The sequence below is a fragment of the Danio aesculapii genome, chromosome 17 (genome assembly GCF_903798145.1).
Source record: "Danio aesculapii chromosome 17, fDanAes4.1, whole genome shotgun sequence".
In the NCBI taxonomy this organism is placed as follows: domain Eukaryota; kingdom Metazoa; phylum Chordata; class Actinopteri; order Cypriniformes; family Danionidae; genus Danio; species Danio aesculapii.
In genome coordinates this window covers 20,705,476-20,719,925 of record NC_079451.1, presented here as the reverse complement: position 1 = coordinate 20,719,925, position 14,450 = coordinate 20,705,476, and the positions used below count along the sequence as shown (strand labels likewise).

Below are 14,450 nucleotides of genomic sequence, written 5' to 3'. Positions count from 1 at the left end.
TATAATAATAATAATAATGGCGCAGATGACAGCGATCATGACATGAGGTAAATGTTGATCCGCCAGCTGAGATCAATCGAGTGTTTTCGGAGAAGGTGCCCGAATCTCGATGCGTTGCATTCACCGCGTGTTCAGCGCAAATGTCCGCTAAATATAAAGTCTAATACTGTACACATCATCGCCAAAGAAACTCGTCTTTACTAAGTTTACACTGAAACTACAGCTCATAACAAAGAGCGGTATTGCGCCGGTGGTCATCATGAGAATCCTGCTCTGTCTGCTCATAAATTGGTGCGGCTGACTCCCCTGCTTTATTCCACCAACACAGAGAAATGAAGATCAGCTCATAACGAGACTGAGCATTTACAATGAACCAAACCAAAACTTTTAAAGAGCCATAGAAGTGAGACTTTCTTTTGTCCGTTCTTCCTTGAGATGTATATTATTTTGCTATTGAAAGTAATACCGTGATATTATGCCGTCACCGTTCAAAAGATGAAAAATACCGTGATATTAATTTTAGGTCATATCGCCCACCCCTAATATATATATATATATATATCTAATATATATATATATATATATATATATGTGTATGTATATGTATATATGTATATATATATATATATATATATATATATATATATATATATATATATATATATATATATATATATATGTGTATGTGTGTGTGTATGTATGTATATATGTATGTGTATGCATATATGTGTGTGTATGTATATATGTATATATATATAGAGAGAGAGAAGCCTGTCTAAGCAAAAACCTAGCAGGCGTCTGTAGCTCTGAACACGCTCCACCTCTTTGCTTTTGATTGGTATCCCCCGGTTAGTGCGATGACGCACGAACAAAATGGCGAAGGTTGGCCATGCCTACTTGTAGCTTATTTTGCATTCTTCAGAAACCTATGGGTGACATCACGGACACTACGTCAAAATCTTTTACAGTCTACGGGTTTAGCAAGGCTTTGGTTTAAGTTTCTGGAAGTGGTGTGTCTTCAGTTGCTCTTTGACCCTATTTACACCTGGTATTGTGTAAACAAGAATGTGTCTCCTTCAACTACTTGTGATCCAATCAACCAAAATGCATCTTAATGCCAGGTGTGTGAACGCAGCACAAAAAAGTGATTGTTTCAGCATTTCAAGTGGTGTTGCCACCCATTCCAGCAAAAAGATTTTTGTCAAATGCTTCCAGCAGAGATTTCCAAAAGCCTCATGTCTGGAACTTTTCCAAGAGCAACATTATTATGACCTGTTTGTGAGAAACAGGTGATGCACCCAAGCAGTAAAACAGGCTGCATTCGTCACTACTCACCTGCTGCTTCCTCATAGTAAAGAGGCAGGCGTCTCTGTGTACCCTCCCACCTCTCTGGAGGAGGCAACGGCTCTGACATGTGGGAGCATCTCAAGAATGCACAGCGGTTTTGACTTGTAGCAGTTAGCAGCCCACAAGGCTTTAAGAGTGACTGTGGGAGCCCTGTGTTTTTGCATCAGCGCTCTAGAGCACCGCAGAGCTGCGCAAGGTCACGGCTTCACAGAGCTATCTTTAGCTTGATAAACGGGCTTCAGTAGATTAGACGTAATGAAAATAAAGAGATACACACTGCATTATCTGTCAGGGAAGGGGGAAGTGTGAGTTGAATTCTGCTGCATTATCTGAATTTCTGGCCTACTTTTTCTGGTGGTGAGATCAGCTCGTATGTCCACTCATCCATCTGAAGTGGCCCAGTTTACTGGCTTGAGTGCATGATTTTAAATATTTGAGCAAAGATTGTAGGAAAAGAGCTGTTCTGTGATGTGGGAAGCCTGTATATATTGGAGTGCTTTTCCCCTGTCGGTAATATTTGGGCTTCTGTGGAAGATTAGCACCTCTGTGATGACAGCATTTCCACAGATTTGACAAAACATGTACAGTTTTGGCAGGCAGTTACAGGTGATAGACGTGCACATCCGTATAGGTGCTTCAGAAGGTATCAAGTACTCAAATAGATACAGAACTATACGTGTTTGTGCTTAGAACAACAAAGCAGCACAAATAGAGCTAGTCAGTGGAGACTTTTGCGCTTGAGGATTGTTTAATAGTTCCTAGTAGTGATGGGAAGTTTGAATCATTTTACTGACTTGGACATTTGAGTCTCGTTCGGTAAGATGAACGAATCCTTTGTCGAGTCATTTCATTTAATTTACCAAAATATTATTAAATTGTTATGAGTTGCTTCCAAACTCCTCTACAACTAGCCCAAATGTTGATCACACTACAAACAAGTCATAACTAGAATGCTATAAAAAATGTGTATGATTAGGTCAGCTCACTTCTGACAGGTTTTAAAATCGTTAAAGTCGTTCGTTTACATCACACAGACAGTCTCATATAAGATTAACCAATGCACACAGTCTGAGCCGAAAGGAACCACAATTAGTTCACCTTTCGAGTCTTCGGCTTTTTGAGTCATTTGTTTATCACGTGACAGCATGTAAAGAGAGATGACTCAAACCTGAGGACTTCATCAAATCTATTTCCGGCTCTGATTACAAATGATTGGCTTCTGTCTTTTCACGTGAACTCAAACCTTATAGAAGACTTGTAAAAGGAAGTAATCTTCTACTCCACCTGCACAAATGTGCGAATGAACAAATCAATCCTTGAGAGGATTCATCATTCTGGAGTTACTCAAAATGAGTGAATCATTCAAGAACGATTCATCACTAGGTCCTAGAATGGTGTAAGAGAATTTACCTGCAACCTACACTAACCTACTTCTTACTATTATTCAGTTGCAAGATGGTTGTGGAAGATAAGCACAAATAAATATGAATATTATTCACTAACGTTCCTTACTACCTACCTAGGGCACTAATAAGGAAGGGGAAAGTTAGGATGATTCTCAGGGCCCATGGACTTTTGAAGGCGCCCAGAGATACTATCTCTAATGTATATACTATATAGTAATACCTGTGCGATTGGTTTTACCAGTTGTTATCTGAAAATAACACACCTTGAAATATTGTGATCACAATCAAGTATTCCAGAGAGCAGTGTAATAATAGTGTGCACACTTTAATAGTATTTTTTTATTATTTTACTATGCTTCATGAAAGTAGTTGAATTTGAACAATTGAACATAGGTCCTTGATGGTGCTTGAATTAAAAATTATTTTTGTGTATGGTGTTATTTTAACAATTGTACTGTGCTGCTGTCAAAAACATATTGAAAGAACAGAAATTCTTGATTTAAAAATCTTAAATTTAAATCTTTCAGAAACCGCATTTGGTTATCAGTATTGAATTCAACACATTTCATAAAAAGTTTTTTTGAGCATGACTGTTTAAGTCTAAATTTGGTCAAATTACTCTGACATTTTTAATGTATGTATTAAGCATTAGTAAAATGTTAAGTATAGTATGGACTGTCATGGTGCTACATACAGTGCTAAGCATTGAGTACACCTGATTTTGAAAATAAATATTTTTATCCATTCCTCAGTGAATATAGGCAATGTATTTTGGTGCATTAAAACAAAACAAAGTTAGTAAACAGATATATTTATTAAAATGATATTTTAGTCAGCAAACATGTTTAGAAATGGAAAGATAATACAATTCAGTTCAAGCTAAATATAAAAAAAATACAACCTTGTTTTAGTTTCTCTTGATTTTTCCTCTTGTTTATCAAGAGAAGCAAAAATTTAGTTGAAAGTTTGTATTTAATATTTTTCTATAACATACTGTATAACATTGGGTGTACTAGGTTTTGGACCGTTATCGTAATTTATTTTGTTAGATGAGCTCCAGATTTGGCTTCATTACTGACTAATCTAATGTATATGCACAAATATAATATTGTAAAGCTTCCTATTAAAAATATGAAATTAAAAGATAGATTTGTGAGGGGTGTACTTGTATATGCTGTATGCTGGTGTATGAATTACAAAGGTGATGATTTGAAATTAATGGTTCTTTAATAAGTCGTTACAAGTACTTGAATCTGGATCTGGAAACCCTTTATTTAAGTCAGCACTATAAGGACTACCGGTGTTCATGTTGATTGGCCCAAATATGCCTCATGAAGCACAAATACAGTATTTTAGAAGACATACATGTACAGAAAACTAATATCTGCAACGTTGTGTTTGTTTTTAATCCTCAAACAGTTGTCATGGGTGATTTCGTCCCTTAGCTTTTCTTTTTGCTCTTTCAGACACACAACTTCTGCATCAACATTCCATTTCCTTTATCACGGAGCCCACAACACACACACAGGCACATCAACAAAACAAAAATCTTCAATCATGGTGTCTATCTCTATCTTCCATCCTGTTGACTTTTTTGTCCAGCATATGTTATTACTATATTTTGAATCAATCATTTAGATCTGTATACCAGGGTCTTTTTTTCTACCACTGCTTTTTATTTTATTAACGATTTTTAATGACTTAATGAATGAAAAGGTTTTACATCTGAGTGGAACTACCACTGAAAACATTTCTGTTGAAAAAGTGCACTTGGTCTACCCTGGTTTGTGATTTATTTACCACATACTGTACATTCTGCTGGGTTTCTTCATTTGTATTCACTTCATATTTAATAAGAAACTGGAACTGAATCTTGTGTCATTCATTTGTGCATCCTTTTAAGAGAATGATGAAAGTGTTTTTTAGAACACTGACTGCTTTGTTCCTCTGAGGTTTTGTCACATAACCTTTGCGGGATTGATTTTAATGAAGTGTCGCTCTTAATTTGCAGGTCTCACCACAGAGGGCCTTTATCGAGTGTGTGGAAACAAGACGGATCAAGACAATATTCAGAAACAATTCGACCAGGGTACGTACTGATTTATAACCGGGCTCTGTGGGAAATTAAGCTTTATTTGCAAGCTTTTGATAGCATGCTGCTAGGACAAGTTAAAAAGTAATTCACAAATCAGATAGAAGGAGGCCCTGATAAACTCTAGTCTGAAGGGTTAATTTGTGCATTTGATTTCTCCACCTCACGCACTGGGTGGAAATCTTATCTTCCACATTCATTAGGGTTCTATTAGGACTATCTGCTCAGCAGTGTTCAACAAAAACACTTGAGAGAAACAGACTTCTTCTTTAGAGCATGTTGTGATGTGGTTTAATGTGCAATAAAATTATTTAGTACAGTCTATGAAATATTAAGTATACTAGCTACTTTATTAGCTAGTGCCAGCTTATTTTTACTTATTTTTAAGTTAACAAGCCATTTTTACCTACATAATGGCTCACTGGATATTTCCCGCCTTTATATGGACCGTTTTCTGTTAATGTCAGAGAAGGTTGTGCGTGAAATTCCAGTGTATCAGGACTTTCTGTGATATTTCAAGCAGCCTGTCTCTCACAAACAAGTGTAGCATGTTTCATTAGTTCCATAAATCAATTTTTTTCTCTCATTGTGATGCTTGGTTTAACTTCTGGAGATCTTTACCACATCTACATGCCTAAAACTGCGGTCATACTAGAGTTTGAGCGTGCGAAATTCTGACGTACGGCTCTATGAAAAAGGGCACTATGAAAAAAGGCACTATGAAACAAGATAATTAGACATTAAATAAAGTCAATGATTGGTCCATATTTAAAATTTTTGTACAAAAAGGTCATGTTTTGATCTTCAATTGGTCTCACGCAAACACAAGCTTGAGCTTTCCAACACAGCGAACTGCAAAACTTGCTGCATGAGCTTGCATTTCTGGTCTGTCGCATTTGCATGTGTATGAATGGAAGTCTATGGGGCGAAAAGTGCAGCGTGAGCACGGCTTAAATGATTGAGTTGTTGCCATGCGATCGGTTGAGTTAGGTATATGATTGAATGGGTGATTAAACAGTTTAAATGTACCTAATAAAGTGGCCAGTGAGCATGTAACATTTTCTTATAATTTCCAGCTCCTTATCCTCTAACTATCAAGACTTAAGGGGTCAGCGCTTCAGCTTTCAACAGCATGAATGACGAGAAACAGGCCCTGAAATACACGATTATGATCTTTCACACTGTAAATGGACCATTCCTGTAAAAACAAACTTAACATTTGTGGCTTCTGACTGGCTTGCTGCCTACAGGCCTCCATCAAGCTGTGATTCGCACTAGTTATTAGCTTATGCAGGACATTTTTAGCTTAAATCTCCCTGTGACACATGAAAGCCATCAGTTACATTCTTGATTTAAAGCTCAGAATTAAATTGTCACTACGCTGATGATATATCGAGGCAGTTACAAGCTTGCAGTGGGCAGTATGAGCAAAATCAGTCATTTTATTTCATGGAAACATTTCATATCACAGTGTAGTTATTACTGCTGTGAATTCAATGAAACATGCTTTATATATTAAATAGCCATGACTCTCTTGGAAAATGCAGAGAATTTGATCTTTTGCTTAATCTAATCTAATTTAAGGTTTTCTTTTTATTTGGAATATGATGGACAGGCACCGAATGACATGATTATTCATAAAAAATGAAATCTGGCATCTGTGCAAAAGCAGCTTATAGGACATTATGTAACATTTGAGTAAAAAACATCTCCAAAACTATAAAAATAAGAAAAAAAATAGCAATGCTCATCAAAAGCCCCAAAACCTTTTCAGCATTTTGATCTTTTTGCAATATATTTTTTTTTTTCATAACTTCAATTTCTCCAGCACACCACTGGCTATTTAAGTATAAAGGTTTATGGTGAAATCTAGTCTTGTTTTCGTCCATCTTTTAAATCAAACACTAGTCATCTCTAACTGCTGAGCTGTGGAAAAATCTTCAGCTGAGTGACCAGATTATTCACTCAGTGAGCCATCGTTAGCCCAAAAGAGCCACTGTAGGCATCAGCCTGCCCGCTGGCCAGGAGCCATTAGTCTCCCTCTCCTTTTCTCCTCTCCATCCCTGCATTACTGTGAATCGGGTGCTTTTTCTTTTCTCTTGTGTTCGTTCTGTGCCTTTGTGGAGAGATCTAGTCTGACAGCTGTCATTTCACCTTAAAACCCGGCTCTCATAGCCTCTCTTTATTTTCCTTTTTTCCATAGTTTCCTTCCATTCTGCCTGTTAAATCTGTTTTAGTGGCTTTACCAACACTGACAAAGGCAAGTTGGATGCTCACACAAGCTCTCACTCTTTTCCTTCCTCCCTCAGACCACAGTATTGACCTGATAGTGATGGATGTGGCTGTGAATGCCGTGGCTGGGGCTCTGAAGGCCTTCTTTGCCGATCTCCCGGACCCACTCATACCGTACTCTCTTCACCCAGAGCTCGTGGAAGCAGCCAGTGAGTAAATCTACTCATTCACATTCTCCTGCACTTCCACTGTCGGCTAAGGTCTGCGACAACAGATTTTTTGCTATTCTGGTTGTTGACTGTAGTGACTCAGAAATGACACACTTGACCTTTTGAATTGTATTATTTTCTGAAATGTAAAGGCATGTTTGTACACAGACTGATTTAAGCTACTGACATGATTTTTGTTTACACCCAAATTATTTTTGCAGAATGTTGAAATTAGGTGACATTTTCAGACGACACTTACTGTATGTTCACACCGAAGGCAGCGAGAGTGTCAAAATTTGCTACATTGATCTCGTATTTAAAGCGGTCGTCGTTGCAATATATCAGCAAATCTGTTAGATTCCCACATAAAAACATTATCTAGCGTGAAAATGTTGCACACTTTTTGTCAAACTCATTTAACTGTGGAAGATCAAGTTGTTGTTTGTGCAGTGGCTTTGCTCCACTTATCCAATAAGTGTCCATATGTCTGAAATATTCTAAAGCAGCAATACTGTTTTTAACTGTCGCTATAGTTAACATGAGATTCCTGCTTTTTTGAGAAAAAAACATGAATGCACATCAACTCGCCAGTTACTTTTCCCTGTAAGAAAACATTGTAAGTAGTTGGAAATCCGGCGACCATAATAATCAAATCCTTGAGAACAACTGTGGTCGGAACCAAAGTTCACAGGACTGTGATCTCTTGACTCCTCTGAAGCGGTGGACTTCAACATTCCGATTTCTTGCCGCTAAACCATGTCATTGCTCATTATCATAAAGTTGACTTGATTTCAACTCTCCTCGACGGCCCCACATCGACGAAGATGTGGTGTGCCGTGCCGCGCCGCGCCCCTTATCTAACAGTGTAATCGCACAGTTAGGGTGCTATTGGTCATCTTTTTGTTAGCTAGCCTTTGTAAAACCATTGTATTTGGCAGGATGAGCCATTTTCAAGGGCAGGTTCTAGTAAACCTCCAGCATGCGTGCTCAGAGCAGCATTTACTATACTGAGCCATAGTTGCCTAATAAGCTTAAAGCTACACAAATTCGAGAATAGAAAAATAGAAAATAGAAATCGATTTAATCGGAACGATTGAGAAATTGAGATGAGCGTTCTGTGAAGGCCCTCTGGCCGACTGAGGACATTCATGCACAATGCTGCAGCATGGCATATGAGACATGTCTCTGTTTTTCTGGCTTTTTGGTCCAGTCGGCAACACTGCTAGTGCATTTTCATTTCTTCTTTGCTGAAGAAGACTTGATTTCTGGTTTGCATTTAAGCAAAGCTAAAATGTATAACTATACATTTCATTTTAAAAAAAGGTAACGGATCGGTTCATGGGTTTATGTAGTCAAAGATACCCATGCCAGGTTTAAAATAACTTATACTTATAAGTTAAACAAAGGTAGAATGTACAACATTGATTCATTTTTTTTTTGGGATTCATTTATAGTGTATTACTTTCTTTAAAATAGTAAAATCATATTTGGTGTAAACTTTTGTATATTAAAAAAACTCTATTTCAGTTAGGCTATACATACAGAACTGGACATGGATTCAAACCTGAGCACTCACTATTTTGTCCCCATTTAAAATAGTTGCAGTAGTCTTGTACTAGTAGTCTAAAATTAGGGCTGCATGCTATTGAAAAAATGTTACATTGCAATATTTTTTTTCACTGCGATTTTATATTGCGATTATCAATACAATTTCACCAGATGACTTAAGTAGCTTTATTTGCAATGTAATTGCTTCAGATTGATTGGGATGATTTTGTAGGTGAGGGAATTATAAATATCTTTTTAATGTAATTTATTATAGATATATAATAAACAAACTACGTAAATAAATACAATGGAGCAAATATTAAAGTAAAATAAACCGTGTTTTATGGCTTTTTTGGAGAGAGTCTAACAATATTCAGGTACAGAAATTGAATGATCAAATGTAAAATAACACTGCATAGTCTTCGTCATAAGTCATCATAAGTAATTCAATAAAAAAAGGCTTTATGCACTACTAAAATGCTTTAAACCCTCTTAAAATGCTCACATAGTCACAGGCCTTAAACACAGATAAACTTTCACTCTATTATGGTTCAGTTCTGCAGTGTCCTGTGGTTTCTGGTCATCTATTATCCTAACTCAACATTGCATGTCTTGCGATGTGGCTATTGTGACTGCACACATTGCGATATCGATGCTCAAACGATATATTGCGCAGCCCTATCTAAAATAGTCTTGGAATCGTGTGGAGAGCCCCTTCCCCCTCATGATTGTGAAGCGCTTTGGGTGTATGCCCATACATGATAAATGCACTATATAAATATACATTATATTACATTACATTATATTACATTACACACGCACACACTTAATAATAATCCATTTTTTTGGCCATCAGGCTAGTTCAGTTAGTTTACGTCAGAAATTGACATCACATGCCCTGTACGCATTCTATTGCATAACCTAAAACAAACTAAGTGTACTTCAGGCTCAAGTTGTAGCCTCAGCCTCTTATTATTCCTTCACATGCAGCAGGTGTGTGGTAGCGTGTCGAGGTAAAATAAGGCAGCTTTAGTGATACAGCATTCATCCATAACATGAAGCGCAGACTACAGGAAAGACAGGAAGCGTGTCTTCAACAACTATAAGATCGAGTCCAGACCTGCTCGTGTTACTTCACCGCTTTAACAGCCTACAACTCAAGTTTTTCTTTTTTCTATCCTAGCCGGTTTCTGCTTTCAACTACGTTCAATATTAATCCCATCACCACACATTCTAATCCCAGCCCAAGGTAGCTGAGAAGTCATTTAAATGCATCTGCATTTCCGTTTGATGCTTCCGAGTGTGAATCTAATCCATGGTCCCTTGTGATGTCCTCCTCATTACTTCTCATCCACACAGTTGTAGATAAATGACATTTAAGTGCCGGGATTCTGTTCTCTATGTACGTGCTGATATTCAGCTTTATCTTTTACCTTCCCTCAAGTCCTCGACTTGGCAGTTGTAGCTCATAGCATCTTATACATCGTACAGCTCTTTATTTTATTAGACGAATGCAAATTTTTTTATTTGTCTTTCTGTTGAAAGTGTTCGTTTTGTGCCAACTAGTTTTATATGTTCAGTCCTTGTTGAGTAGTTTTTTTTTTCCAGTGTAGTATTTTCCTTTAATTTGTCATGTTTTAAATGGAGGAATCACAGTTATTTTAAAACAGATGTTAGAATTGACAAACGATAGCAATGAAAAAATTAACACGTCTTCTATTCGAATATGCTTTATAAAGTACTGTAACGGAATAATATGCTGCGGTTCTAAACGGGCGGTTCACGCAATGTTTTTGCAAGAAAAAAGGCAGTCGAATAATATTTTATGCATGTGATGCTGTGAAAGATGTAAGAAAAATGGATATTACATAGAAAAAACATTGAGAAATCAGAGCAGTGTTGTGCAAAGTTTTTAAAGAACTACTTTAAATAAAATGCTGAGTTATTATTGTTATTGATTATTCATGTGCACTGCACAAATGTTCACATTTTGAATATCTTTTCAAAAGAAAGACACCCGAAATATTAAAGCAAATATTGAACACACAATTATTTTAAGCTCTTAATTCTCTTCAAACTCTTCTGTGGAGTATTTATGGTTTTCCACATTTTTGAAGATATGATAATTGTAGATAATGTCAGGAAAAGTCTACAAGCCGTGATTTGAAGTTAGAATGCCCACAGCACTGTAGTGTCTGCACACTAACCACTAGGTTATCTGCGCCAACTAAATACAGATGATCTTAAATCCATCAACCATTTAATAAGCACTGACTTAATTTTTTTGCACATTAATTATTTTGCCCTTTTGTGTTTTGAAAGGATTTTGAAAACCTAAAAGGATTTCCATTTTTATATTGCTTAAAATTATATTTAACACAGTTTATTAATTCATTCTTTTTTTTTCGGCATAGTCCCTTTATTAATCATGGGTCGCCACAGCAGAATCAACATTCAACTTATCCAGCATATGTTTTACACAGTGGATGCCATCCCATCCATACACTCTCATTCACACACTCTACAGACAATTTAGCCCACCCAATTCACCTGTATCACGTGTTTTTGGACTCGTGGGGGAAACCGAAGAACCCGGAGGAAACCCACGCCAACACGGGGAGAACATGCAAATTTCACGCAGAATTGCCAACTGACCCAGTCGGGGCTTGAACCAGCAACCTTCTTGCTGTGAGGCGATTGTGCTACCGACTGCGCCACTGTGTTGCCCAACACTGTTTTAATAAATTGTTATTATTTATAAAGATTAACTTTAATTCTGAATAAGGTTATGTAATTGTAAATAAAAGTATGAGAATTGATTATGTACAAATATCTGATAACTGGTGTGAAACTGATGCATAGTCTGTCCCTAGCAAAGATATTATGTCACTCTTTCACATATAACAAATTACACTGAAATCTGGTCTGTTTTTTATTTAGTTTTTATTACAAAAGAAAAGAATACAGGAAGAACTTGTATCATCAGGAAAATATGCATAAATGGAGATTTCTCAGTTCTCTGTCTGATGAATTTATTAAATGTGTCTGTCAACAGAAATTGTAGACCATTACGAGAGACTGCAGGTGCTGAAGGAAATCGTCAGAAAATTTCCTCCTGTGAATTATGAAGTTTTCAAATATGTCATCACTCACCTCAACAGGTAAAGCTTTGGTTTCCTGCTCTCTAGTAAAACATTTAAATTTAATTTTACCTGTTACAGGGTTTATACGGTCATGAAAAACCTGGAAAAGTCATGGAATTTTGACATGCCATTTTCCAGGCCTGGAAAAGTTTTGAAAAAACAGAAAAACCCACAAAGTTTCGGAGAAGTCATGGAAAACAAATATCTGTATTCTTGAATATAGTTAGTCGTCTTAACTTCTATTCTGTCCTTGGCCAATCACATACTCTCACATTACTAGTGCGGTGTAAGAATTATCTAAATCAGTTTTACATAGATATAAATGTAAATTGAAACTAAATAGATTGTTGCGTGTTTTACGAGATGCTGTAATAAATTTGAACATGCATTTGAAAATCCTGGAATTTTAGTAGTAAATGTGTATGAATTAAATAATTAATTCCAGTTAGCTTTATTTATATGAATATGTTATGAAAATCAAAGTGTAATTGTTGTATTTTTTATATATATATATAATTACTGATTCTGCAGAAAAAGGATCTAAATGTATACTGGCGAAACACCTCAATTGTAAATGAATGTTTGTTTATGTTCTTCCTCCACCAGGGTTAGTCAGCATAGCAAGACCACATTGATGACCGCCGACAATCTCTCCATCTGTTTCTGGCCGACGCTCATGAGGCCTGATTTCGAGAACAAGGACACGCTGTCCACCACCAAACTCAACCAGTCGGTCATCGAGAGCTTCATCCAGCAGTGCCAGTATTTCTTCTATGGCGGAGACATGACCGAACCGTCCAGCGCTGAGGGCACACCTCCACCCCACGGCCACGGCCTGGAGTCCCTGCTGGCCCTGCAGCTCCCGCCACCCCTCCAACCACAGCAGATCCAGCACCCGCTGCCCCCCGAACCCCTCATATAGACCTCCTCGTCACATTTGGCTGATTGCAAAATGCTTGTTCAAGTGTGTGTGAGTGTATGTGTGTGCGCAAGCCTCGAAAAATAAGAAGTGAAACTTTTTTTTGTACAAAGAAAAATATGAAACATTTTCCCCCACCACCATTTTATTTTGTGACCCGGCCTGACTGAATGAGTGAATAAAAACTGTAAAATCAAATCGTAATGAAAATGTCAATGTAAATTTGACAGTAAATGTGATAAACATCAAAAACATAAGATATATTTATAATTTTTTTGTTTTGTTTCAAAAGACAATGAAGTCAATCAATACACACACATGCACAGCTTGCCATGATGGCAAAATGTGCCCCCTCCCCCTTTTTTTTGGCTTGTGTTTGTCCCCGTTTTAATTTCCAATGGACGAATGGTCTACTTTTTTGGATATTTTTATCTTAAAGACAGCAGCCGTCGTTAGGGTGGTGGTATCCCAAGGAGTTTGGGATTGGACTAATATGAGTTTATAAAATCAGGGGCGCCTGCATAGGATGCACTTTGTCCTACAGATGTTGAACCGGGAGCCCCTCGTACTCTGGAAACCACAGAAAGGGAAACAGGCCCACTGCAACCGTTTGGCACATCTCAGAGATCCAGGCTTCAGAAGATGCCCGGTTTTCTCCATCTCGTTTCATGTTCGTTTGTCTCGTTCTGCAGACCACCTTTGAAAGTTTTATGGTTGTCGATTAATTTCTTGGACTGAATTTGCATGTTCTTTGCCACTTGTAATAACTGAAAGAGTAAACGCAGAGGAAAAGCGTAAATGCTTAAATGTTTTTTTTTTTTCATGAACGACTTTTAGATTATAATTTTTTTTTTTAATCTAACTTGTTTGAGGGAACATTAAACTGGGGTAAAATTGTTATATTTGTTTGTTTGTCATGCCATAGTTCGACTTTTAATATCATATTTTGGCTTTAATTGTTTCCCTAAAATAGGAAAATATAAATATCTCTATATATACAATATATATAAATATATATAAACGTCAGCATCATTGAATGGCTGATGAAACAAATCACGGGGTACTGGAGCTCTGTATAATCTTGTAAAACCTATAATCAGATTTCTTTGTGGTATGATGTATTAAAATTTGGGGTTAGATCCATTGACTGTACTTAATTCCCTATATGAATACAACTTCTTTTGATTTCTTTTTTTTTTTTGTTTGTTTGTTTTTTTAATTAGATGGTACTGAATTTTGTTCCACAGTAACAGATGCTGTTTAGAAAGCTTGCAGTCTTCGTGTGGAATACAGCACAACTCGGAGAGGTTTTAGTTGTGATGCCGGAGTTTGTATGTGATGGGAACAAAAAAATGACAAGATTTATCTCAATTGACTCACTAAAACGGAGGAAAGGGCTCAATAGGGTAAGTGTGCAGCTGCTAGGATCCCATTTAGAGTAGTTTAAAAAAAGAGCAACATTATGTTCATATGACTGCCTCATATGATGTACAAACTAAATATTTTAACATCATCTGCTATGTATTATAGTAAATAAATGATTTTGACAAATGA

The 14,450-nt window shown here is 36.8% G+C and overlaps 1 protein-coding gene across 2 annotated transcripts in view; it reads left to right on the top strand.

Moving 5' to 3' along the window:
* arhgap5 (Rho GTPase activating protein 5) overlaps nt 1-14,450 on the top strand; it is a 58,408-nt gene extending 43,958 nt beyond the window's left edge. For both annotated transcript variants that reach the window (XM_056477154.1, XM_056477153.1), the window contains exons 4-7: nt 4,765-4,842; nt 7,155-7,286; nt 11,890-11,995; nt 12,584-14,450. In XM_056477154.1, the coding sequence (XP_056333129.1) occupies nt 4,765-4,842; nt 7,155-7,286; nt 11,890-11,995; nt 12,584-12,899 (632 nt within the window). In that variant the 3' untranslated portion in view covers nt 12,900-14,450. The remainder of the gene's footprint in view (nt 1-4,764; nt 4,843-7,154; nt 7,287-11,889; nt 11,996-12,583) is intronic.